The 26,001-nt window shown below is 36.4% G+C and overlaps 2 protein-coding genes across 3 annotated transcripts; one reads left to right on the plus strand and one right to left on the minus strand.

Annotated features, from left to right (window-relative positions):
- The first annotated feature begins 964 nt into the window (after window positions 1–964).
- On the plus strand, window positions 965–12,674 carry tspan4b (tetraspanin 4b). Its single transcript, XM_086069971.1, has 8 exons — window positions 965–1,210; window positions 4,144–4,213; window positions 4,289–4,480; window positions 4,600–4,674; window positions 5,769–5,864; window positions 6,546–6,659; window positions 9,472–9,555; window positions 10,067–12,674. The coding sequence occupies exons 2-8, from the start codon at window positions 4,145–4,147 to the stop codon at window positions 10,133–10,135; spliced, it is 699 nt and encodes a 232-aa protein (XP_085926097.1). The 5' UTR covers window positions 965–1,210; window position 4,144; the 3' UTR covers window positions 10,136–12,674.
- bcl2l12 (BCL2 like 12) lies at window positions 12,005–24,777 on the minus strand. Of its 2 annotated transcripts, none has more exons than XM_086069961.1 (8): window positions 24,652–24,777; window positions 23,202–23,367; window positions 19,474–19,684; window positions 16,898–17,165; window positions 16,497–16,604; window positions 15,062–15,138; window positions 14,617–14,863; window positions 12,005–13,819 (listed from the first exon to the last, which is right to left on the minus strand). In XM_086069961.1, exons 2-8 carry the CDS (start codon window positions 23,363–23,365, stop codon window positions 13,800–13,802), a joined length of 1,095 nt encoding a protein of 364 aa, XP_085926087.1. In that variant the 5' UTR covers window positions 23,366–23,367; window positions 24,652–24,777; the 3' UTR covers window positions 12,005–13,799. The 2 variants fall into 2 exon arrangements, with proteins under 2 accessions (XP_085926087.1, XP_085926080.1); XM_086069954.1 differs by having other exon boundaries at window positions 14,617–14,892.
- Window positions 24,778–26,001: the final 1,224 nt, after the last annotated feature.

A 26,001-nucleotide genomic window follows, 5' to 3' on the forward strand; every position in this document is an offset into this window, starting at 1 on the left:
GATGGATGTTTCCATAATATGTAACTTCTATGCCATATTTGATACATGTTATGTTAGGTATTGGTTGGTTATGTGACGTATATAACACATGAGTGCAATACAGAAATGTCTTCATAGTAAATAATATTGATTTGATATCATTATCATATAATATGATATGGCAGGATGCTTAATGTATTAAGCATTACATTTCAGCTGTTCACTATTCCCTGAATCTTGAGAATGTACTGACTATAAATCACACATTCTGATCTAATGTAAATACAGTGGACCCCTCTATTTGCTGGGGAGAGGGACCAGAGAATAGTGAAAATTCGCATTTAATTTATGCCTGTTAAATGCATTGGGGAACAATAATAATAATAATAATAATAATAATAATAATAATAATAATAATAATAATAATAATAATAAACGTATTGTTGTTGTTATTATTATTATTATTATTATTATTATTATTATTATTATTATTATTATTATCATTATTATTGTAAATGAAAATATCTTTAACCCCCCCCACCCCCCCCCCCCCCAAATTATTCAAAAAACATTGAGAAACTTTCCACTAAAAACTTGGGGAATTACGCGAAAAAAGGCCCAGAAAACAAAAACATAAAAAAAATGAAATATATGAAGATATTGAAAAAAATATTGAAAAATTATTGGGGTGAAAAAAAACATGAATCTGCATGCATGATGCAGGGTTCCACTGTCCTGTATATTGTTGTACAAGTGGCCATCTTTTGAAAGTTTGTACATTTTGTAAATGAACATTTTAGTAATGTTCAATAGTTTCAAGTGCAACTGCATTAATAGAGGCCTTATCTGAGTGATTCCAACAGTGTTTTTGAACAAAGAGAAAATGTGGAGGTAGTGGTCTGAAATGGGGGAAATACATGGAAAGAATGGGGAGGGGGAGGAGCACAGAGAGGGACGGCCCAAAGTCAGACATCTGGAAACTTTTGAAACTAGGCTAAAGCTTCTCAGATGGAAAAATACACCAAGTCAAAAGGTTGGCACTCAAGAAAGAAGACAAACTAATTGGGGGAAGGAGGCGATCACAGTGGAAGAAAAGCGTCTTGAAACATTTGGCTGCTTCAGGGACTCCTCCTGAAGAGGACCTGCAAAGGAAGAGGAAAACAAAGGAATTAACAAGTTTGGGAACATAAAACCAACTGCAACAACATTACAACTGAAACACACCCTCGAGGTAAAATCTGCACAGATTCCAAATATGATCAACATTTTTTTTAAATAGCTATTTCAAATAAGATTCTATAATATTCCCTTTTATTTGTAAATCTTTTTAGATACATGTGGTTGTCAATTTTCTCAACCATAAAGAAAATCATTGTACTACCTTAAAAATTACGTCATCCATTTGTAACAAACACAAACTGCATTTGATGTTTATCTTTCTTTAAATGTGGAAAAAGTTCAATGTGCACTACATTAAGACATTTTCATCAAGCTCTGAGTTTTGTTAAGATGTCAAGCAATTGATCATAATATGATAACTTCAAACATCATTCCTGAGTCCGCTACGACCTCTCAATGATTAATATCTGAACCAGCTCTCCCTCCTGCAATGCTATGAATCATTTGGGTCGAACAGAGTAGGAACATTCATCAAATATTGTCATCCAAAAATTCCTCAACATTTTTGAAGGAAGCAAAGGTTCTTGCTCTTGTCTGTATTGTTAAATTCATTATCTTAGAATCCATATCAGGTTCATTTACAATAATAAATAGGCACATTTACTTGAAGAAGCACAAATGTCACTGCCCATTCAAACTTTATTTTAATCATACTTCAGTGAAGGTAAATGACCCTGAATCCTGAATTTAAAGCGCTTTTTAATTCAATGATATTTAGCAGCCAAACTGTACACATACAGTAAGTATACTGTATATTACGGCCAAATACATTGGGACCCCTGTGCTTCTGTCAGATAATTAATGCACCACTTGTCCCAGAAAATTGTTGTTCTCTTTGAAGGCATCGTATGGTTTTTGGTAAACAGCAGGCCTATAATGTTGTTCTAGGGTTAGGGTTTATTTATTCTGCAAGAATTTAATGTTGGCAAACTCCAGCCAAAAATTCAAAATTCTTTATCCGCCGTTAGAACATTCCTCAATCTTTCTCTCTCGCTCTAAATTATTATTATTATTATTATTATTATTATTATTATATATTTTATATGTTTTATACATTTAATAAATTAATAATAATAATTATTAATATTATTATATATTTTTTAAATATATTTTCTATTATTATTATTATTCTTATTGGGCAGCATGGTGGCTGACTGGTTAGCACGTCCGCCTCCCAGTGCAGAGAACGTTAGATCGAGTCCACTCTTTGGCCTTCCTGGGTGGAGTTTGCATGTTCTCCCCGTGCTTGCGTTGGTTTTCTCCAGGTACTCCGGTTTTGTCCTACATTTCCAAAGACATGCGTGGCAGGTTAATTGTACACTCCAAATTGTCCATAGGTGTGATTATGAGTGAGGATGGTTGTTTGTCTCTGTCTGCCCTGCGATTGGCTGGCAACCAGTTCAGGGTGTGCCCCGCCTACTACCCGAAGCCAGATGGGATAGGCTCCAGCACCCCCACGACACTTGTGAGGATAAGCGGTTAAGAAAATAGTTGGATGGATGGTTTATTATTATTATTTCAATAAATGTTGAAGCCTTAAGTAGACACTCATCTGATTCAACAAACACATTTGAAAATATACATTGGGATGTGATGAGTTATTGCGATAGCTTCTGAAAAGAAGACAGAACTGTTTTGCTGGTAAAACAAATAGACCACAAATCCAAATGTCATGTTGTTTACTATACACCAGTAGTGGTTAGCTGATGGGCACCCCTCTGTGGATCACAAGTTTGCTGCGGCCATGGGAAATGCCTTCAGTAGTATAATTAGGTCTATTGAGAAGGGAAGGGAGCTTCCTTCCTGTCAGCAATTTGACTTCCTGTGTGAGGTCACCCATCAGAGGGAAGACCACTCGGGTTCACATGGACAAACAAACGGATGCGTGGACAAAAGATGTGTGCATCTTCAACATGATACAAAGTTAGAGCTCTGTACAAACTAACTCGTGACGGCAAGGAAATGTGTCACTATGCAAGCATGTCAAGGAAACACAATCAGAGCATGCTGACTGATGTTAACTGTACTGTATTGCGTGTGTGTGTGTGTGTGTTAACTCTTAATTTGCATGCAATTTGTAGAAAGGAGCTCTATGAAGATCAGTCCATTTAATCACCTGAGTTTATTAGCAATAATCTGCCACATCCAATAATCCAATATGCCGCAGTTTTAACATAATGTAGCAACTGGCCAACTCAATGAGGCATATATGTGACTATGTCCATGTTGTCACGTGTATTTTTCCTCCTGGTCTCTCTTTCCACTCATACCCATGTGTATACAAGTGCGCCTTGTCTCATTAGTTTGTATAACTGTTCTGTTCAGTCTTGGTCTGGGTGTCATGTTCTTTGTTTTTCTTGTGCTCCCCTTGTTTTTGGTCTATGTTCTTTTTCCAATATTTTATGTTAAAAAAAAAAAAGAAGAAAGAAAAGGAAAAATTGTGGAGTTCAGATGCATTTTATTCAGTTATTTATTTATTTATTATCTTTCTTTTTTTTTAACAATTTAACATTTTAAGATATAGTTTGCCTTTGACTCCTACCTGCAACAATGTCTAATTATTACTGTTTTTAAATGTCAAAAATAAGTCATTAAAACAACAAAGCTTGGGGTGGCCCAAAAGGTTGGCTATTTTATAAACATAAACATACAACAGCAAAAGGTTTTTATTGATTGTTGATAAAGTGTTGTCAATGTAGTGACACATTGCAATCCCTAAATCGGGGTATCTATGTTAAAAAAATGTTGTATTGTATTTTCTTGCATTATCAGTTTCAGTACACTTCTACCCCCCCCCCCCCACCCCCACCCCCCCAAAAAAATCAATAATACCAGAGCATAAAAAAAGCTATAAAAGACACTGCTTTATTGACTTACAGAGCATTTCAAGCAATAGAATATTGCACAATAGAACATCTCGCCGATAGCTAAATAAGTTCTACTGGAGATAAAGGCATTCTGTTGACTCTCACTTTCTTTTTGCAGGATGTCAGCGTCTCGCAAATGTTTGTGCTGCGTCAAATATGTGATGTTCGTCTTTAACCTCATCTTCTGGGTGAGTATTTGCATCAGTGACTCCCATCTTTGAATGCAATATATATTTATTGCGAATGCTGTGTCTCCCGAACAGCTGGGAGGATGTGGATTGTTTGGCGTTGGCGTCTGGCTGTCCTTCACCCAGTCCGAGTTTTCATCTCTTCCTCTATCCTTCCCGTCACTCTCGGCAGCCAACCTGCTGCTGGTCGCTGGCGGGATCACCATGGTAACGGGCTTTCTCGGCTGTCTTGGGGCCCTGAAGGAACAACGCTGCCTGTTATTCATGGTAGGACCACATATGCGGTCGAAGCGCTGTCCCGAACCCAATTTATTGAGGCCGTGCTTTGCTGCGATTGATAAATCCAGGAAACGGGTTTTTAACTTGTCCCCTCTCCTCCTGTGCAGTTCTTTGTGATCCTGTTGCTGCTTGTCCTGACAGAAGTCGCTCTTGCGCTGGTCATACACATCTTTCGAGATCAGGTGAGCGCACCTTCAACACATATTTTTCTACTGATAAAGTGTAGTAGACTGGCAGTTTGCAATGGCAGTCAAGTCAGAAATGTATCCTTTTAAAAGGCAGGGTTTGAAAATTAAAACAGTTGTTTGGACAAAGCATCAAAACTGTCAACTCAATGTATTAATAATGGTTTGATTGATTGATTGATTTAATTAGGTTTTCATAAACATTTAATTTGTTTTGTGCCACAATAAAAACAGTATGCTCATTAATTTTATTATTTTGACCAAAACAATTGATAATAATAATAATAATAATAATAATAAGTATTATTATTATTATTATTAAGGGTTCGGCCTCATCCCAATGCATTATGTCATTAGCATTCTGTCAGCAGTGCACATATTTCACAATCACAAAATGCAAGTCACAGTAACAATACATTTTTAAAATATCACAAGAAATATGTATTTTGTGTTTCATCACTTCCTTGTAATCATTGGATCTTTCGTGAGGAAATCATGGCACATGTCAGCATACCCAAAAGCCCACAGAGGAAGTGTTGTTTAATAGGAATCATAATTTCATTCTCAGCCAAGAGAATCAGGCAGAAGTAATATCTCATGAAACACTGACATTTTTGTGGATACAAAGGAAAAAGATCATCATAATTTCCTTGAAAAAGTTGACTAAATGGAAATAGAGTGAGATATCTTTTTTTTATACAGCCATTTGTAATGTAGTAGTTCACCTCACTGACTTTTACTGTCTTCTGATTTAAGATTTTTTCAGCCTAATTGTCGACCAGTACAAGTTGGGGTCCTGCTTTTTAGGCACTTTGTAGTAATGGGAAAATGAAGCTTCATGAACCCCTTGCAATATTTTTTTAATCCTCTAGATGGTGCTCTTGAGTTAAAGATGCAGTTGAAATTCCATTGCACTACTAGTCTTTATATTTCTATAGCAAGGCTTTTATGAATCGGTATGTATGAATTCAGATTGGTAGATATTAACGTGACTGAAAAGTATCCAAATATTGTGTTTTCTCACCCACTATTTTATGGTTTGTCTATGAGAGAAAAAAAAATCTGATACCTTTCCAACTGCTTTCTTACAGCTGGATTCCAAAGCACAGGGTGATTTAAAAGCGGGGATGAAAAGTTATGAATCGGAACCTGGGCTGAAAAAATCTTGGGATAATGTTCAGAAAATGGTAAGCATAAAAAAAAAATACACTTCTATAAATATTACAAACGGAACAATTAAAGGGGGAATTCAACCCCCCAAAATGAATTACAATAGTCTGTTCAATACAGCACCACTAGTCTAAATACGGTGTTCTGATCAATATTGCCATTTGTGGAATATGAGTTAAGCAGCAAAATTCACCTGTTTTTATCTATTTCAAGGGACGGCAATTTATTATTATTATTATTATTATTGCTACTTAACTCACAGTCCACAAACGCAATATTAATCAGAATAACTATGTTTAGACTAGTAAGGCTGCATATAACATATTATTGTCAAGAAAAAAATTGGGTTGATTTCCCCTTTAATTACACAACTGCATAACTCAATACATTATTAAATGTGTCATGAAATATTAATTTATTTCAGTAATTATTTAACTATTTAAATTTTTTAAATCTATACACAGTACATGTATATCACGACTACTTTATTTATTTATTTCAATATGTTGTGTATTATTATTTAATAAAGTAGATTGTGAATAATATATATAGATTGTCTTTCAAAATTTACCATTAAGCTCAGCTAAATTTGGATAATTAATCCACTGATGACGATTCTAGCGCCATATTTTTCAACATTTATTTTAACTTTAACTTTTGGAGCGTTTAACTGTTTTTGTCTCATCCTCCTCTGCCAGTTCAAATGCTGCGGCGTTACTAACAAAACCGACTGGTATGAAGTACTCAATGGAACGCTGCCATCGTCCTGCTGCTCTGTCGGGATTAACCAATGCACTGATGGATGGAGTGAGGTTCGTTTCGTGCTTGCTCATCCACACGGGGATACGTGGGGGGGGGATGTGGTTTCCAAACGACAAGCTTGATCCTCTCATATGAGATCTAAATTTGCTCCAGATGCTTGAATGTGTGCTGATGCATATATGAAGAGCACCAAGGGAGGTCGAATGTGTATGTTAAGAGGAGCACAACGAGTTAGTCAGGCTTCATCTTTTACATACCATTGTAGCCTTAGTGGGGGGGGGGGGGGGGGGGGGGGAATGCATTGTGCTGTTTGAACAGAATGTGCTATGCTTTCAACTTGCTTTCAGCGCTCAGATTGCACAAATGATTTTTCTAAACGTTTTTTTCTTCAGCAGTTGTCGTTCTGTAACTAGAATATAATACAATCAAACTTCTTAAATTGAACACAATCCATTCCGAGACAGAGGTCAACATCTGTTTTATTTAAATCTCGTTGTTTTCATAGGCCATAATGGAAATGGAATGAGTCCCTTAAAGGGCCATCATAAACCCTGTAGTGCAATGTTTTAAATCATTCAACTGTCACACATGTGCAAAAGTACTTAAATACTCAAATGTGAAAATGAAGTTGATCAAAAATGACTGACAGCTGTCACGGGATAAAAATGCTGTTGTTGTTTTTTTTTTGCCATCCATCAAAATATAAATGAACAAAAGTATCCAAAAGGTTCTAATCTATCCTCTATCAGCTTCACTAATCCAGTTGGTGTTTCTCATACGGTAAGCGTGTCAAAATTAGTTGTTTCTAAAATCCCATTGGGCAGCAGAGAGCAGAAATTGCTGCAGACTCCATCAGCTTTGTGTGGCTGCCACTGAATTACTGTGTAACCACAGCAGTCTGCTGCTGTTCATTGTGTCATACTGTGGACTCCGGTTGCCATAGCAACCATTCTATTCAATCTCAGTTGAAGTGAACAACATCCCTGATACCTGAGACTATCTCAGTCTGATGAAAGCCCCTTATTATTTTTTTAATAATACAGTCTTCCACTCAAATAATGTGGGTAAAGAAAACAGGTTCATTCATGATGCATGTATTGAAATACAATCTAGAAAGTATAATTTTTAAATAACAATGCTGTCAAGTGACTGCTTTTGTTTACTTGCACTGTTTACGTGTGCACATTTTGACTTCACAAAGGCCTCAAGGGCAGGTCAGAGATTGAGGACAGCAAATGTGGCCTGTGGGCCCTACCTTGCCCAGATGTGCTGTACGTCTTAAAGCTCATCCATGAGGTTGTGAGTTGGGAAAAACGAGCACCGAAGAACAGCCTCTGGTGCTCATTTGAGAAGTACACCAAATTTTTTATGTGCACCCCAGAATGTTCTCATCCCATGTGGGACCGATTAAAAACATATTGCATGCATCATTGTAGTGAATTTCCCAAGGGGTCTTTAAACCAGCTTGCATTGTTTTGCAATACCACCCAGATGTGTTTTATAGAAGCTTGTCATGATATTCTCCTTCAACATTTCAATGATTCCCAGCAGGGCAAAAAAAAAGACCAAACGAGTCAACTCTGGTTTACGACAGCCACGTATATAAAGTATTTTTTTTTCAGAGGGCGGGTAATTTTCCGGGAAAAACATTGTAACAAATTAAATTTAACAAATGAAATTAAATGCTTGAAATTACTTTATTTTATAAAGTCATTTCAAGCATTTAAAGTAGTGATGTTCCGATACCGTTTTTTGGCCCCCGATACCGATTTCGATACCAAGCTTTGCCGTATCGGCCGATACCATACCGATACCTACGTGTGTGTTTTTTCTCAACATGAAAAATCCGTCCTGCCATTGGTTTAGAGCATTCAAGGGCCAATAGGATATCTTAGCTCGGCATACAGTGAACATGTCACACATCAGTGAATGCCGTGCATGAGCAAGATACAAGATGCTGCATCCAAAGTCCTATTTTAGCGTCAGAATGAATTGGCATGTTACCTGTTAGTACTCCCCGATACCGATACCACTGTTTTAATGCAGTATCGGGACCTCTACCGATACCAGTATCGGTATTGGAACAACACTAATTTAAAGGCACTGTCCGGAGTTTTGATCATTTCGGTTTGTAATCAAACCGTTTCTGTTTGTAAACAAACAATTCAAAACGGATCCCTCCCATGGTTCAACCCATACGAGCTCAATGTTCACGCCCTCTGACCGCACTCAGCCAACCAAGCTGCGAGAGTGAGTGAAGAGGTATCTTGCAAATGGTCACATTACTGATCCAAGACTGCACTGGCGATCACCGACAGGAATAGTTTAAAACGACATTCACCTTGTAACGATGGTGAAATAATCAGGACAAGTGTGGAGCTAACAACAGTTTTCAAGAACGAAACAGCCAATAGCGCACGTAACTTTCCAAATAAACAATCTGTGATGCCTTCACGGCCCGTCCAGAAAAAAAAGTTCAACCCTCGTTCTGTATTGCCGAGTTATCCCTGTCAATGTGACTTAACCTAGCATGTCGCTAAATCAGCAAGCTAACATTTTCTTTTCTGTTTGGCACTTACCTGTCGAATAGCAAGCAGGCCAACTCTGCGTCGCTCCTCAGTCCAAGCCGCTCCTTCAGAGCTCGGAAGCGGGTAAATGCCAAGCCAAGATTTACTCTCGTTTTCGACCGTGTGCATTATCCGCTGCATGTTTTATTGTGGTATACTTTATTTATTTTAGTCAACTCAACATGCCGTCTGCCTACAGTGACACGCCCCGCGCCCTCTCCCGCTCTGCCATCGTATGATATAATGATATAAGCCATGATTTCTTCCTATCCCATGTCTGTGTCTTTTTTTGCAGCCTTGTTACCAAAAGGCCCGGCAGTGGCTACTGGATAACATTCCATCAGTTCTGGTGTTTGGCGTGTGCATTGGCGTTGTGCAAGTAACTGTCTCCAGAACATTTTTACACATCAGTGAACTTTAAAGTGAGGTCAAGTCAAATGTTTTCTTTGCAATATGTGCCACCACTAGTATAAACGCATCAACGTCAACATCACAACAAACAAATATTACTCGTAATACAAGAATAGTAGGGGTACATACATCATATTAATGCAAATAACATTTTTGACTTGACTTTCACTTTAAACAATATTGCCCTCATTAAAACCACAAGACGTACTGTATAGACATGTACATATTGCGCCTTGCAGTAAATATCACATTATTATTCCCAAAACACAACTGCATATTATTTGTTACCCAAGTTTATTACTTGGAATGAACTACTATTAACAAAGATTCCAAATTATTACCGTAGCTAGCTGCTGATAATGATTACTATAGCTCATAGGTGTACATTTAATTGTAAACTTGGAATATTTTTATGCCTTGAAAAACAAAGAAATGAATCACATTTGTATCACTAAAACCTCACTTTCTGCTCCCATCAGATCTTGGCCTTGGTGTTCTCCATGCTGATGTACTGCCAAATCATGTGTGCTGAGAAGTATTTGGACTGACTGCCAACTTGCTGACGAGCCCATTAAAAGGGACGGGGCACAAAATGCCAATCTACGGTTACACTGACAAACTGATGCACATGGTGCCAGTGGTAACATTGTGTCATGTGATTGGAAAAGGACATTTGAAAAAAAGCTTCCAATTGTTAATCTACACGTTTGTGTTGTTTTATTTTTGGCATGCCAAACGCCCTTGGAGGCAATCTGAACAGATGAAGTCAAAACCCTCATGGGCACTGCACATCCTCTTTGTAACTGTCATAAATCAATATGCTAAATCTGATCAATACAATTTGATGTCCATCTGCTTTGGACAAAGCCAATTATATTGATTGAGAGCTCTTTTACAAAAGCCATTAGAGGATGACTGGATAATAAACCAAGAGAGATGTTGATCATCCATCCATCTTCTGTAAGCATTGCCCTCATTAGGATCATGGGTGAGTGTATCCCAGCCAGTGGAAGTTGGAGTACCTGGGAATAAAAAGAAAAAGAAGAAAAATCGCTCACACGGCACAGAGGAGGGCCTCAGGGCCACCACTACTCCACTATGCTGGCAGATGCTAGAGCTACAGTATGTGAGTCGAGGATCTTAACTTCGTGTTTTGCTACCCCCGTGTGGCATCTACTGTGGAGTCAAAGAAAAAAAAACGTTGTTTTTTTGGGGGGGGGGGCAAACTGTGCGTTTTTGCATTTTGCATGGCTTGATCATTTTCATACGCAAATGTTATTAAAAATAATAAGAAGAAAATCTACACACCCCTATTCAAAAACCATTGATGTGACCTAAAAATTGCACAACTCAATTGGGGGGAAACAAAAACAAGAAACATGTAGATAGGGGAAGTAATAATAAACAACTGAATGGTGTGGTTGCACACCCTTTTATAACTGGGGATGTGGCTGTGTTCTGAATTAACATTCAAATGCATGTTAATGGCAGTTGATACAAAACTGCCACCATTTTAAGTGCCTCTGATTGACCTAAACTGCAATTCAGATGTTCAAGTAAGCTTTAAATGTGATCAATAGTTCAGAACACAGACACATCCTCAGTTATAGGGTGTGCACACTTGTGCAACTACATGATCTCAGATGTGTATGTTTATAGCTACTGTCTAAAATATTTCAACTTTTCTCCAATTAAGCTCAACAGTTTCTAGTGTCACAATGGTAGAAAAACATGTTGAAATTATTTATCTTGGTAAGATTTTTAACCACAAAAACATGGCATTTAACAGGGGTGTGCAGACTTTGTGTAGAAAATCCTTCGGTGATATATTTTTAATGCTACTGGTGATCCAGGAAATTTTTGGGGACCATTTTACAAAAGTAGGCAACCACATTGTTTCTTGGTTAAGATGTCAAATTATAATTTACTTTCATTCCAGAAAAAAACAAATAGTGGTCGAATGTTACGTTTGATTAATTTCTGAGAAACCCAGTTGACAGAAAAACATGTTAACTGAAATTAAGAGACTACATTAAAGCACCTCCTAATTCCAGTTAAAAATTTGATGGCTGTTTTTTTTAATAAGCACAAATGGCTGTTAATGGTCTACTATGAGCTAGTTAACAATAAGGAAACAATGTTGAATTTTGCAACAAAACATCACAATGTTTGAGAAATGTTTTCCACAAAAGTAAAGTGTCACAAGAGTAAAGTCATCCAATATTTAATATTTTTCTACATTTTATGTACGGAAGAGGATTGGGACCAGTGAAGAGAGAGAAAAAAAAGTTTGGCAGGATTCTCACTTTATTCTCAGAATTCTGAATTTAAAGTGAGAATTCTTAGAAAAAAGTCAGAATTCTCACTTTAATCTCAGAAAAATAAAGTGAGAATCCTGCCCAAAAATTTTTTCTCTCTTCACTGGCCCTAATCCTCTTCCGTATTTATGCAACAGCCATATTCTAAAATGGAATAAATGATGTACAAAGTAAGTTTGTATCATTATGTAATTTTTTTTTTAACATTATTTGTTTATGTTATCATTATGGGGCATTATGTGTATATTTTTCAAAGGATCCCCTCCCCCTGTGTTTGACCAAGGCCATAACAACAAATGAGTACTTTCCAGTGAACTGTTTCCTTAAGTTTTTGGTCTCAAGACTGTTATGTTTTGTTTCGTGAGGGGAATTTTGGCATTCAGTTTTTTTTTTTTATTCACATATATTTTTTGTTTTTAGTGTGGCAATTTCTCCTCCGTACAGATATAGACCAGTAGTACTATTATAGACCATTTATTTTGTTGCAAACCAAAATGACAGTTTTGTCTTTCAGGAGAAATATTTTTACTCTGACTGAAATTGTTACTGATAGTTTTAAGTGACAGTTTCCCTTCATGAAGTTCTTCTACCTTGTCATGTCGAAAGGTTGCTTTTGCAACATACAATATATGAAACATATGAGAAGAATATGCATCAAAAAAGCTTGTTAATGATCGGGCATATTTGTGATATGAAGTTACCTCTACACTATGTTATAAGTCACATTTATCGGAGTTTGATTTGATAAAGCATTTGTGTTTGTGTCTTATGTTGTCTCATATTTTTTTCACACAATCACGTGAAAAATACGTCTCTTACCCTAAGTCCACTCAATTTCTACAGTGCAAAAACAGCAAGTTCACAAAAAAGCTCATGGAGCACGCAAATATTTTGGCACTTATATGTAAACTGTCCTTGCTTGGTAGACTTGCACTGACTGTAAACTCAAACAGTGCTGATGCTTGACACTAATATCGTTATATTGGCTCTTCAGGCTGTAAATAAATATGTGTATATTTTATATTGCTGCTTTACCTCTTTTCTGGTTGTAATATTGTAATGTACTTATAAATACAAAAATGGTAAAAAAAAAAAAAAAAACTAAACTGCAGACAGCATTAATTTTGAAAAAGTTTCCATTTGTAGTGGACAACAGAATTTGTTGCATAGTTGAACGTTCTCCCATCAAACATTCAAACTAACATAAAACAATCCTCTTAACCTAGAAGAGAGACACATACACATTGAATAACTTATTACACATGTAAAACATTTTCAAAACGAGTTCTACACAATAGAAAAACGTTGGTGTATGGTGATGGATGATTTCAAGGTTTTGACATTTTGAAAACAGATTCAGCAACACAAAAAAACAAACATGATGGTAGTGTTTGTACATGGAACAGGGTGAACCATGAACTGAACTTTTATGAAACTTAAAGCATCTCTAAACAGCCACACACTCAATGGAGGTAGTATTAAGCATTTAAATTCTTAATGACGCTGTTGCAAATAGTTTGTGTGCATCATAAGGAGAAAACTCCCTCAACATGTGATGTTTTATTATTTTCTGAAACTACTGGCACAGGTTCCAGAACAGCCATTGTTTGGTTTTAAAGTGTGTCTCACTCTAAGTTGTCAGCAAGAACATATAGAGTATAATCATTCATCAAACCATTTTCACTCTTATTCAAACTTGATGGGCCTCTTGCTTTGACAGAGCAATCATCCAAGTTGATGAGTAAATGTTTACAGCATTAACTTCATCAAATAAAACAATGTAACAACACTTCTTCAAGACCCTGCATGGCACAGTTGAAATAATAATAATAATAATAATCATAATAATAATAAAAGATGAAGCTCTTCTCTTCAGTCGTATTCCACAGGATCCTCAATATCTACTACATTCTCCTGTGGATGACAGGAAATATAAAATGTTAGTAAAGCTTAAACCAAATGGGAATTATACACAACCGAACTAGACAAAGTGCAATTTCTGAAGAAGTTGCGTGGGAATGCTGAAAAGCTGAATGCTATTAGCTGAATGCTAAGATTTGAATGCATGTGCTTATGAAGTAAATTGAAAGATAAATGATGTGAAAATGACAATGTTTTAATTGTAGTTTTATGACAAATGAATAAAAAGAAAACTTGAACTGCAATCTGTCTAAAGTGGGATTTAATCATTTCAGAGAAATTATAACCCATTTCCTGATATGATAGTCAGTTGGTATCGAACCATCGAATGTACTAAAATGTGGTCCAAGCGGGGTTTGAACCCAGGTTCTCCGTGGTGGCAGGCAATTGCTCTAAGCACTGACCTTGACTTGTTCAAAATCATGGATAACGGCATATTTATTTTGAAAAGTCTCATCTGATATTGAATGAAAACTAACATGCATTACTCATTACTAATGAAATTATAATGTATTTCCTAATATGATAATCAGATGTTACACATGTATACCACTTAGCATAACGGCTATGGATATATTTGTAATGTACAGTCGGAGGTGGGATTCGAACCCGTGGTCTCCTGGTTGCTGGACAATGCAATTTACCAACTGCGACACTGAGCAGTAGGAGAGAGCTGGTCATGATGATCAGTTATATGTATGGGAGTGGGAGTGGGCGAGGAACGTTCAGCATTCCCACAATGAGCTAGTTGAAAATCCGGCATTGCTTTATTTGAATGACCAAGCACTCACCCATCCTCCTTGACTCTTTAACCAGGGGGCAAAGGTGTCCATGTAGCGCTCTGTGTACCCTTGCATGCGATGGACGCCAGTTGCCGTCACGATCCGCCGTGACGCCTCCATGGTGACGGCCATGCGGCGTAACGTTGGGCTCGGCGCCGGCATGAGGGGTGGCGCGTCCATTACCTGAGTGTCGCTGATGGTGTCGCTGACGGTGTCGAGAAGCCTGGCGAAGGACGCGTACGATAGGCGAGACAAACTGGAACGCAGAAATGAGTCCATCTGAATCTGAACAAGATTAGAGATACTTTATTGATCCTGAAGGCAATCATTGTATCGATCAAAGTGATCAGGTCGGAATGATGAGAGGAGATCGCGGTCACATGATGAGAAGCTTAATTACAGAAAATGCAGTTTTATTGGTGAACAATAACATTACATAACAATTTCTACCTACCTTATTGTTGATTGAATCTGCCTCGACAGACATGACTTGAATCAGCTGCTGTACCACTAACTCTTTGTCATCTAAAACTTAAGGAAAAAGGGAATGACTTTAGATTCAGTGAGAGTCATGTACTAAGCAAGAATCAATAAGCTGGCCAGAGCAATAAATGTAGTGTGGAATAATGTGGACCAAACCTGAGGAACAGGTTTTGACTTTGTACGACATTATTTATTATTTATTTCCTTGTAGGGTTTGTACGCATAGTAAGCATCCAGGGCCCGGTTGTTCAAAACTCGGTTATATCTTTAACCACTGGTTAAGTAGATTTAACCAACCGTTAATGTTAACGGCTCTGTTATCTTGTTGTTCAAAACTCTGTTAACTTTAACTAGCTGTTAAAGTTATCACACCTAAGGACCACCGCTAACTTTTAACAGTGTGGTTGAGCACAAGAAAAAGAGAGAGTATCGAGGGCTTGACTTTGACACTGGCGATTATTCTGAGGAAGAGTTACGCACACGCTACTGCTTAGCAGTAATGCAATGCCAAGTCAAAAGAGAACAAATAAAAATTTGTGTTATTTAAGATGAGTTCTAAAAATGGACGGAGTGGGCTTGCCCAACATTTAGTGGGAGGTGATTTCAAAGAGAGGTTACCTGTGATGTTTCTTGTTAGCTTTCACGTCAATAATCAAAAAGACACCAAGACTGTGAATCGTGGCTAATTATTTAATTTAATTTAATAATAATAATATTTTTTTATAATTAATTTTAATTTAAAACAGTAATTACAAATATTAGTAATAATTACAAATATTAGACGAAAAATACACACATTAAAAGTGTGTAAATACAAAAACAAGACAAATAATTCAAAACTATTCTATCAAAATATAATAAATACAAAAAATACAAATCACTCAAAAATATGTTAGACAAAAAAACATTTGACAAAAATATGACAAACCAAATCATACAAAAACATGCAATATTATATGCTACAAAAATATTGGCTAAATTATTACACAAAATATTCTCTGAAAAGACACCGTAGAAGGAAGGAAATTCTAATGAATAAATGAATAAATAAATAAATAATTTCACAAAAATTCATAAATTGTTTCAACCATTGATTGAATAATTAAGTTTTCAAGTTGCTGCTTCTTTTTATTCGGCGAGTGCCAGGGGTTGTTTGGATAGTATGCATTTATTTCGCCGATCCAGAAGTAAACAACAAAAGGAATTGTGGGATATATTGTTGCTAATCAGTGACGTAAATGGCACGGTTAACATTGACCGGAACGTTAATTAACAGCTTGACTAACCATGTTTTGAACAACGCATATTTAACGGTCGGTTAGTTAACGGCGGGTTAGGAATTTAACCGGCGGTTAGGGGTTAAACAGTGGTTAAAGTAATTGACCAACAGGGCCCAGGCGTATTACCTGCGGGAGCTTGCGGGAGGGTGGGACTCGACCTTTTCGTACTGTTAGACTTGTGGGCAATCTTTTCCAGCTTCTGTGCTACTTCGTGATAAAAAGTAGGAGGGTGATCTAGATGCCAGGAAACAAGAACCCAATGGTTATACAAGCAATCATTGTCAAGTCTGCTTTATTGTCATTTGACACAACCTGGAGTCATCAGTTGAGAATTACTTCAACTAGCTATAGTGGTTAATAGTATTTAAATAAGCTGATGCACATTTTTGTTACTTTTTCAATTGAACCTGTAAGCTACAATGTTTGACACAAACAATTACAAACGTTGACATTAAAGTGGTGCCAGCCCTTACATCACATTGTAGTGCTTGGTTTGTTTTGTTCTTTTTTGTAATTGAGACACTTACTTGGGGAAACTAGGGGCGGTGTTAGCTCAGCTGTTTTGTCAAATAGCAACGTGGAAGGCCTCTGTGGTGGAGATCCAGGTTCCTTTTTCGCCTTCTCTTTCTCCTCTTTTTCTTTCTCCTTCTCCTTTGACTTATCCTTCTCTGTCTTTATGTTGAAAAACTTGGAAAGGCTTTTTTTCAGCTTTTTTTTGTTCAGTTTCTTTTTTTTGTCTTGTTTCTTTTCACCGTCATCCTCTTCGGATGTAGAGGATGGAGACAAAACATCTTCCTGCAGGAAAATGTTTTCTGGTCAATATTAAAGGTATAAGAATGTTGATGCATACATTTCATGAGAAATGGCATAATTATGAGATAACTGTACTGTTTTCATTACGTTACCCCACGCTTAATTAATAGTCTTCTCAGCATTAATCAAAAGAAACAATTTGACTATGAACTGAAACAAATAGTGAATTGTGACAACATTATTTCACCTTACAAAAGTGTATGATTTTCTGACTGCATTAATTATTTCCTCTTCAGCTCCAATTAGTTTGTTGACAAATTCCACATGGAAATGATGAACCGATCAATCAAATAAGGGTAAGTACTTTTGGACTGTGATGAACTACAACTAAATGGATTTTCCCATCACTGGTTAACGGTGATACAGACAAAATGACCCGTGTGAAGATTGTTTCAAATTAAATACACATTTGAATTAAATTAAAACCACCTTTGGCCAAGTTACATGTTAACTCTCATTCTTTGAACTTTTAGGTCCAGGGATAATGTATCTCATTTGAAGATGATTGAAGAAATTCCTCAATGATTTGAAGGATGCACCACAAGAATCTCAATAGGGTTGGGATAATGGAATGTTGGTGGTCAAACCATAACTTTTATCCTCCATAGCAGTAAAGGTTCAAGATATTTTCATGAAGCGTAGGATTGTCACACCCTGCGTCATTTTACTTTAATTAGGCTCACGTAAGAAATCCAGTCATCAGACCTGTCTGAGATTTGTATCAGTAATCCAACAAGACAGGAAAATAACATGTGCCACGTTGTATAGAATATATCTGTACAATATGTTTTTTGTGAGATGATAACTCTTATTGAAGCAAATAAATAAAATGACTTAATTAATGGTTTATCTGCCTCTTCTTTTTTTAAGCACAAGCCTCACCTATAAGACCAAAACATTGATGTTCAATGAATCTGATATTGTTTATTGCAGTGGTTCGCAACCTTTATTCAGTGATGTAACCCCTGTGAAATATTTTTTCAGCCAAGTATCTCCTAACTAGCGCAACGAATTTTTGGATTAAAAACAAAAACAAAACAAAAACTTAAAAACCGTGCCAACACTGTCTGATTTATTAAACTTCTGAGTCTTTCAAACTCTATTTGTATTGGTCCCTCCTGAACTATTATATATATAAATAAAAACATCTAAAAAATAAATAAATAAATAAATATACATAAATGGATGCATACTGATTTGTGTACATAAAAATAATAAAGTAAAGTACAGTAAGCAAAGTAAAGTGTCCTGGGATCATAGTAAACATCTGTTCTCAAAAACAAATAATTAACATATTTATTTATTTATTTTTATGTCCACACAAAAATAACAAAATAATCAACATAAAGTGTCCTCTTTTGGATCATAGTAAGTAGAGATCTGTTATCAAAAATAAATAATTATCTTAATTATTGATAAATATTTGTGCACAAAAATAATCAACATAAAGTCTCAGCCAGCACTACAGCCGCTGGAAGGAGCAGGTCTTCAGCGATAGTGAATGGCTTTAGCAAAGACACTGCATAAGAGGATGTTGTGGAGGCCTTCCGCATCATATCTTCAGAACATCTGAATTCTGAATTTCCTCTTAAAAAAGTCGGGTGGCTTACCAACGTGACATTCGTGGTTCGTCAGATGGCGCTGCAGATGCGCTGGCGTCATGCTACTGTTAGCAAGTTTCTCCCGACAGAAAAACCACAGTGCCTTGGGTGGGTTGCAACTTGTGGATTTAAATCCAAATCAAATGAAATATTCAAAATACAACCGTACGTTTGGCCTTCTTTTGCACTTGTGCCTCAGTGGTTTCAGAAGACTTGCGTTTAAACCACGACTCCATTGTTTGCGTTTCCAAGTGATTGACAGGTACGAGGTGGCATGTGACAAGTTGGGTCGAACTATTCTAGTATGGGGTAGAATGCGGGTTTTTTAAATAATGAAATTGAATAGCGTATTGAACATAACATTGGTTTTATGAACTTATATTTGCCTGAAATATTTAATTCAATAATTATTTTTAAAGGATTTTTGCAAGGATGTTTTTTTTCCCCCCACGTACCCCCTGGAGTGCCCCCAGGGGTACGCGTACCCCCATTTGAGAACCACTGGTTTATTGTAATAGAGATTAATTTATCAAGAGGACCTTGAAAGATAATCGCATATAAAATTGCAATCGCTAAGCGAGGTCTTCAGTGCCAGTCCCAACCCAGATAAACAGTACGCTTGTATCAAGAAAAGCTGCATTTTGTTTGCACATCAACTGCCGTTTGGAGGCTTGGTGTCACTTGCTTACCTCTGAAAGCTCTTTGATGTTTGGCGGTATGGGCTTGCTGTCTTTTTCGAAAGAACCTTTCCCGTCTTTGGCAGAAGAGCGTGCAGTATTTCGCCGGGGCAGCTGCTTCAGGAAGTTCTTAAATCCCGGTTTCTTCTCGTCTCCTGAGCTTTGCGCTTCGGCTTGAGAATCCCACCCATCTTTTACTTTTGGTTCTGGCTTGACGCTAGCACTGTGAATTAAGTAACAGTGGGAACAGTAATGAATAACAGATGGCACACACAATCACGTAAAACCTTCTCATCCTTACGTGGTACAAAATCCATGCCCATACAATGTATAATGACAGTGTCACTGAAGGGCAGCAAAAGCAAAAGTAAAAAAATAAAAAGTATACATATTAATATAATTTTCACTACTCAACATGAATCACATACAGTATGTCATCATGTCATATCATATAAGTTGATACTGTTTGAGGTTTTGACATATTGATTTACTAGACAACAGAACAGTTTATCAATGAATTTATAATGTATGCCTTGCACACATGTGTAATTATAATTCCTTAGACTAAGTACCGCTAACTGCTTGCAAACATTTTCCGCTTTTGTTTTGTTTGGCGCCTGCACAAAGGTAGGCATTTACAGAACTATAGAATACAATTTCTAGGAATAACCTAATGAAAAACATAATAATAATAATAATAATAAACCTAATAAAACACAATTTACTACCATAATTTACAGCCTACAAGCTGCTACTTTTTCCCAACGCTTTGGATCCTGTGGCTTTAAATGAGCTGAGGTTAATTTATGGATTTTTACAAATGAGTTTCATGCCACCAATACATTTATGAGATGAAACGTTTTGTCAATCAGGGCATGCAAAAAAAAGTATTTGCAGCTACTCAACCTCAGTGTGAATGTTGTATTTAAAGTTCAGTGGGAGGCTTGGATGGCTCAAATGGCAAGAAATCTTTTAGCAAAACTGCCCGCATGCAAAGGACATAACATAACATGGACTTGACTGGGCAGCACAAGCTCGTCTGCTAATTTGTCTCATGAGGTAAATGACACTGAAAGCGACAGTGACATAGAATGAGAGCCGCATTCGGAAGAAAAAACGTTTACCGGTGTTTATGGTAATTAAAAGTTTTGAAAATCTGTTTGTGATATCTTTCTTTGCAAACATCCCATGTAATAACGTGGAGACCTGCAGCTGATATTGTAAAGAAAGTGGCCAATATACAGGTATGGATATATTTTTGATGGCTAAATTTAGCTATTGCAACTTTACATCAGGTGCACTTTGTGGTCTGGAATTGTTTTTCATTCTTTCTCATTTCAAAATAATAATTTGTTTCATTCATTTGTAAAATAAAAAAAGGCAATACAAAACAATATTCTTCATTGTTGAATGAAAAGGAGCAGAAAGAAGACAAGTTTTATTGTATCTGCCCCGTTTCTCCCCACAGTTCATTTACAAGGTAAAGTAATTACAAAACAATTTAAACCCAACCAAACACCAACAACAGCAAAATAATAAAATAAAATAAAATTGTGACAGCTAGTCCCAGAGTCACAACTGTACTCTGTTTACAATATGATTTCTGACATTCATAACAACAAAAATGACAATGGCATAATGTTCAAACTTAATCTGGTTCATATTGCTTTAATAAAATGGATTTAGTCAATCTTTTAGATGTCATTTTTGAATTGGACTCTTTTATTTCTTTATTAAGATTGTTCTAAAAACTGATTCATTTTACTGAAACACAATGCTCCATCAGTCTGGTAATAAATCTTTTTTTTTTTTTAAGATCTGCGTTCCTTTCAACTTGCTCGTACTTGCTTTCTCTTTTTTCAAATCTCTTTTGAATATTCAACGGCAACGTTTTGTTATGCACCTTTAACATAATTCGGACAATACTGTAATCTATCAATTCATAAAATTTCTAAAATTTTAACTGAAGAAATAATGGATTTGTTGGATCTCTAAATGGCTTTCTAGTGGTTATTCTTATGACCCCCCCCCCCATATAAATATTGACTGAGTTAGGCGTTTCCCCAAACCTCAATACAGTAGGTCAGAAATGGAACAATCGTGGTGTTGTATAAAATGAACAATGCTTTATTATCCGGTGAATCATTTACTTTGTGTAACAGAGCTATTGTTTTTGCTATTTTTATCTTGATGTACTGTATATGTGATTTCCAACTCAAATTTTCATTTCAAACAACACCCCAAAATTTGGTTTCTCTTACTCTATTGATTTTGATACCATCTACCAGTATATTGATTGAAGCGTCAGTGTCTTTCCATGTTACTGAATACCATGAAGTTTGTTTTTCCCCAGATTTAAAGATAATTTATTTATATAAAACCACATTTTTATTATTTTAAATTCTTGTTTAACCAACTTCAATACTTGTGTTATATCTTTTCCACAATAAAATAAAATAGTATCATTCAGAAATGGAATACATTTGAGCATTTAAATCATTAATATACAAAATAAGCAATTTTGATCATAGAATCCATCCCTGAGGTACTCCACAACATATATAATATGATTCTGAATTTACGCTTTGTATTTGCACACATTTCTTTTTATTTTTTAAGTAACATCCAACCCATTCAAATGCAATCCCTCTGATACCACATTTACTCCATTTTTTTTTAACATTTTGTTATGGTCGATGGTACCAAAAGCTATATATTAAGTGCACTTTCTTAACCCTTTTATGCCTTAATAGATATTTTCAATTTTAGCCTTTTAAAAAGGTGTAGCTGAGTACAACTGCAGCATTTGATGTTAATTTTTTACTAACTGTTTATTTGTTGTGTAGTTTTACTACCTCAAAATATTGTTGATTATTTACACCTCAAAATATCGTTGGTTATTTACACCTCAAAATATAGTTCTGATTACTTGTTAACCACCTAAAAAAATGTCTTATTACCTCAGACAGCCAAAAATTTTATTGTGGCAATTTTTGTATGACGTATTGTTTCGTTTGTTTTATTCATAATTTATTTTCTTGTGAAAAAGTGATTGTTTTTACATTTTCTGATTATTAATAATTGTATTTAATTTATTATTTATTTGCGGTTATGCTAATAATAAAAAAATTCTGTGCATTTTATAAATATTTGTCTTTTTTTTTTTTTTCTGCTGTATCGAAAATGGCATCAAGTATTGAGTATTTTCCTGGGTATCGATATCGAGTTTTGAATTTTAGCATGGTGACAACCCTAGCTACAATAACACCTGAAATGTGCCAAAGGCTGATGGTCTCCGTGCCACGCTGCCTTGATGCTGTAATTAATGCAAGAGGAGGCCCAACAAAGTACTGAGGGCATATGGCTTGATTACACTTTTCAGAAGACCAACAATCTGTGTTTGAGATTATTTTTGTTGGTCACATAAAATATTCTAATTTTGTGAAACAGTAGATGTTGTGTGTATGTGACTTTTTGCCACAATCATTATAATTGAAACAAATAAAGGCTTGAAATATTTCACTTTGTGTGTGGTGAACTAATGTATCAAGCAAGTCTCATGTTTTGAAACAAATTATTGAAATAAATGGACCTTTCCTCGATATTCTAATTTTCTGACCAGCACTAGTACTACACAGAAATGTGTTCTATGGAAGTATTTTGTCACTAATGATGACACAAACAAATTATCACAATAACAACTCCATACCATTAGTAGCCTTGCGTGACGAGTAAGTTACCTGTACTTGTTGTAATCCTTGTAAACACCTCCGACTCTGCCTGGCCGCTCCACAAATGGGACAGACAGTGTTCGATGGATGAAAGCTTGGAGGACAAGACGGGTCTCAGCTTTAATCTCAAGCAGAGAGATGGAGGTCACGGAGGAAGAGCGACCCATAGACATCACTAATATGAAGCAAGACAGAATAGTGGATTACAAAATGTACATTCATTGTGTTACTTGAACGGAGGATGACAATCATCGCTGTGTTTTCTTAGAACAAAGAAAAAACATACACTGGAACCTGATGTTGTACCTTTCAGAATTGACCAACATTTTGGGCTGAACGTACACCTCTGAATTTGAACAAAATTGCAGATGTCCCAAAAATGGTTTCAAAATCCTAACAAAACGGCGATTAAGATCCTGGAATGCATTGGTCAAGTCCTCTTTCAGCCCCGGGAGAGAAAAAAATCTTGCAGCCATCACTGTTTTAACGGAGACTATTGTTTTAATAGAATTATTGTGCTGTATGTGTAAATTAGCTGACACTGAAGAAATTGAACTTGGAAGTTAAGCTACCATTGTATTAACTTCTAGAATTCACACCAGGTAAAGTGCAATTATCATATTTTCACAATATATGTGTGAGATTTTTATTTGGTGGTGTGTCATGTGATTTTTTTTTAATGTAAAGTATCATGTGCTTTAAAGGTTGGGAAACACTGGTTTCGATTAGCCTCTTGGGGGATTCCCAAGAAGCATCGGCATCACCCCACTCCTTCGTTCTCTTTCGATTCGTTTTGTTTGTTACCACTACCAACTTGTCTCTCTTGCTTGTCGTGCCTGCCTCCAACGCCATACTGTCTTGTCTCTAAATATTTAAAGTGTCTGTCTTTCGGTTGCAGAAAAATTCCGTATGTTGGTCGACTAAATAAAATTCATATAAACACGTTAAATGCCTGGCGATACGACACCATTTCGATCACGATTGAAAAACACAGTGACGTCACAACGCGGATGATACTGTGCACATTTTTCAATTACACTTTTAACAAAACTCTCGCTTTGTCTCCGTACCACTCCGTCTCACTTCTTGAAACTAACTAACTCGATGACTTAGAAAACGCAATGAACGACAATGTAGCATTAACTTGGGAAGCCGGTTTCGTTCGAGCGCGCGGTCGCGCGAGGAACGTTCGCGGAGGCGCCCAAGGTAAAACGAAATCAAAGTTAACTAACGCTAAATAGTACCACGACTGAACCATTTTAAAATCAGCCCATCGCTGTATACAACTGACTTTCATTTAGAATCAAAGTACCACCTCAAGCTGTACACGCCAAGGTGTCCCGGCCTCTTACAAACGACCTGTGTGATACTCAAACTTTTGAGTTGATACAGATTTTACCAAACGCCTCCAATTGTTGTAGAGATGGACACAAAAAAAATCATTGAAACGTTTTCGTACCTTCGTGATTCGGTGTCCTCAATCTGGGTAGATATTTGCGCTGGCTCCTCTTTCCAGTTTGTACAGTAGTGATAGTACTCAGCAACGCGAGTGGGCGCGGCCTGCACACTCGCCAAAAGTTGCCACAAGAAGTTTCATGCTGCCCTGTGGATGTAGTTGTCATTGTGTGCCACTAGATGTCCTTATTGGCTCACTTAACATTTCGTCAGCAGGCACTCGCCAAGATGTCGGAAATGGCAAAAGTACTTAGAGCTTCTGAACGTAGAATATTCCATTTCGAATCGCTACTGTCACCTGCTGACGAAAAATGAAACTGAACATACCGTTCTTCACATACACACCACGCACATTACGTCACATACGCAGACAGGGCACGGGAAATTCTAACCCGAATCCAGTCTGAAAACTATTGGCCAGAGGCTTGCAGGAGTACCCATTGTGAACAGCTAAGGTGTTAATCTAATAATTAGAATGCATTTCACTCCTAAATGGTCAAATGAAAAGCTTATTGTGAAGTTATTTTGGGGGGAAAAGTTCCATATTGCAACTTTAAATATGTTATAAAAACAAATACGTGTAGTACAGGTATATATATTTTTTTTTAAAGCAGACCGTTTACTTTTGCTTTTTTGTTTTCAAGGTAAACAGTTAATAAACCATACCCATATCATTTGATTTGTCCATCTTTTTTGGGGAGATGTGTCATGTCATATACACACCTTAGACTATGTATTTAAAAATACTGCTGACGTAATCGTTAAAAGTTTTTGTTAGCATTATTGTGTCTGTAGTTTGCAAGTACAGTAATGTGTGTAAAATATGTGAATGTTATATAATTTTTAAAAAAGTCTATTGTCTTTTTCTCATAATATGGGTAACAGGTTACTTTGCACTGGTTTGGGAGACATGCTGCTAAAAACATTGAAAATAGAAAAGATGACTGATTGTCTAGCATTGGTCTGAGCAATTAGATTGATGTCATTTCTGCCAAGCCATGTACAGTGAGTCCCTTTTTTCCCACTCTTCCTCTAAATGGCTGTTTTAGTACCAGTGTATGTGAGAGATATTTAATATGTAAGGTGATCATCAAGAGGCAGGGACAAAACTACTACAGTTACATTTTGGCTCAGGACATCTATAAAATATTTAGTCTTGTGGGTGTTTCAGTTTATTTGTGAATGGATTATTTGAAATGTCATTGAAGGAACTGAAGGAGAAAAAAAAAATCATCAACATTTTTTTCATCAACTCTAGATCAAATATTATATTACATCTCATTGAGTCATGATGGGCTTTAATGTGATGAGTACAGTATTGGGCAAGTTCTGATTTGTGTGCTTGTGTTCAATT

Source organism: Leptonotus elevatus, chromosome 1, assembly GCF_054856555.1.
Source record: "Leptonotus elevatus isolate MCC_2025b chromosome 1, RoL_Lele_1.0, whole genome shotgun sequence".
Taxonomy (NCBI): Eukaryota; Metazoa; Chordata; class Actinopteri; order Syngnathiformes; family Syngnathidae; genus Leptonotus; species Leptonotus elevatus.

Coding starts and splice junctions, on each gene's coding strand:
- tspan4b (XM_086069971.1), top strand. CDS start 4,145: ATGTCAGCGTCTCGCAAATGTTTGTGCTGCGTCAAATATGTGATGTTC. Junction 4,675..5,768: donor TACACATCTTTCGAGATCAG/GTGAGCGCACCT, acceptor GCTTTCTTACAG/CTGGATTCCAAAGCACAGGG. Junction 9,556..10,066: donor TGTGCATTGGCGTTGTGCAA/GTAACTGTCTCC, acceptor TGCTCCCATCAG/ATCTTGGCCTTGGTGTTCTC.
- bcl2l12 (XM_086069954.1), bottom strand. CDS start 23,365: ATGTCTATGGGTCGCTCTTCCTCCGTGACCTCCATCTCTCTGCTTGAG. Junction 16,605..16,897: donor ACCGCCCCTAGTTTCCCCAA/GTAAGTGTCTCA, acceptor CCTGGCATCTAG/ATCACCCTCCTACTTTTTAT. Junction 14,893..15,061: donor CAGATTCAATCAACAATAAG/GTAGGTAGAAAT, acceptor AATCTTGTTCAG/ATTCAGATGGACTCATTTCT.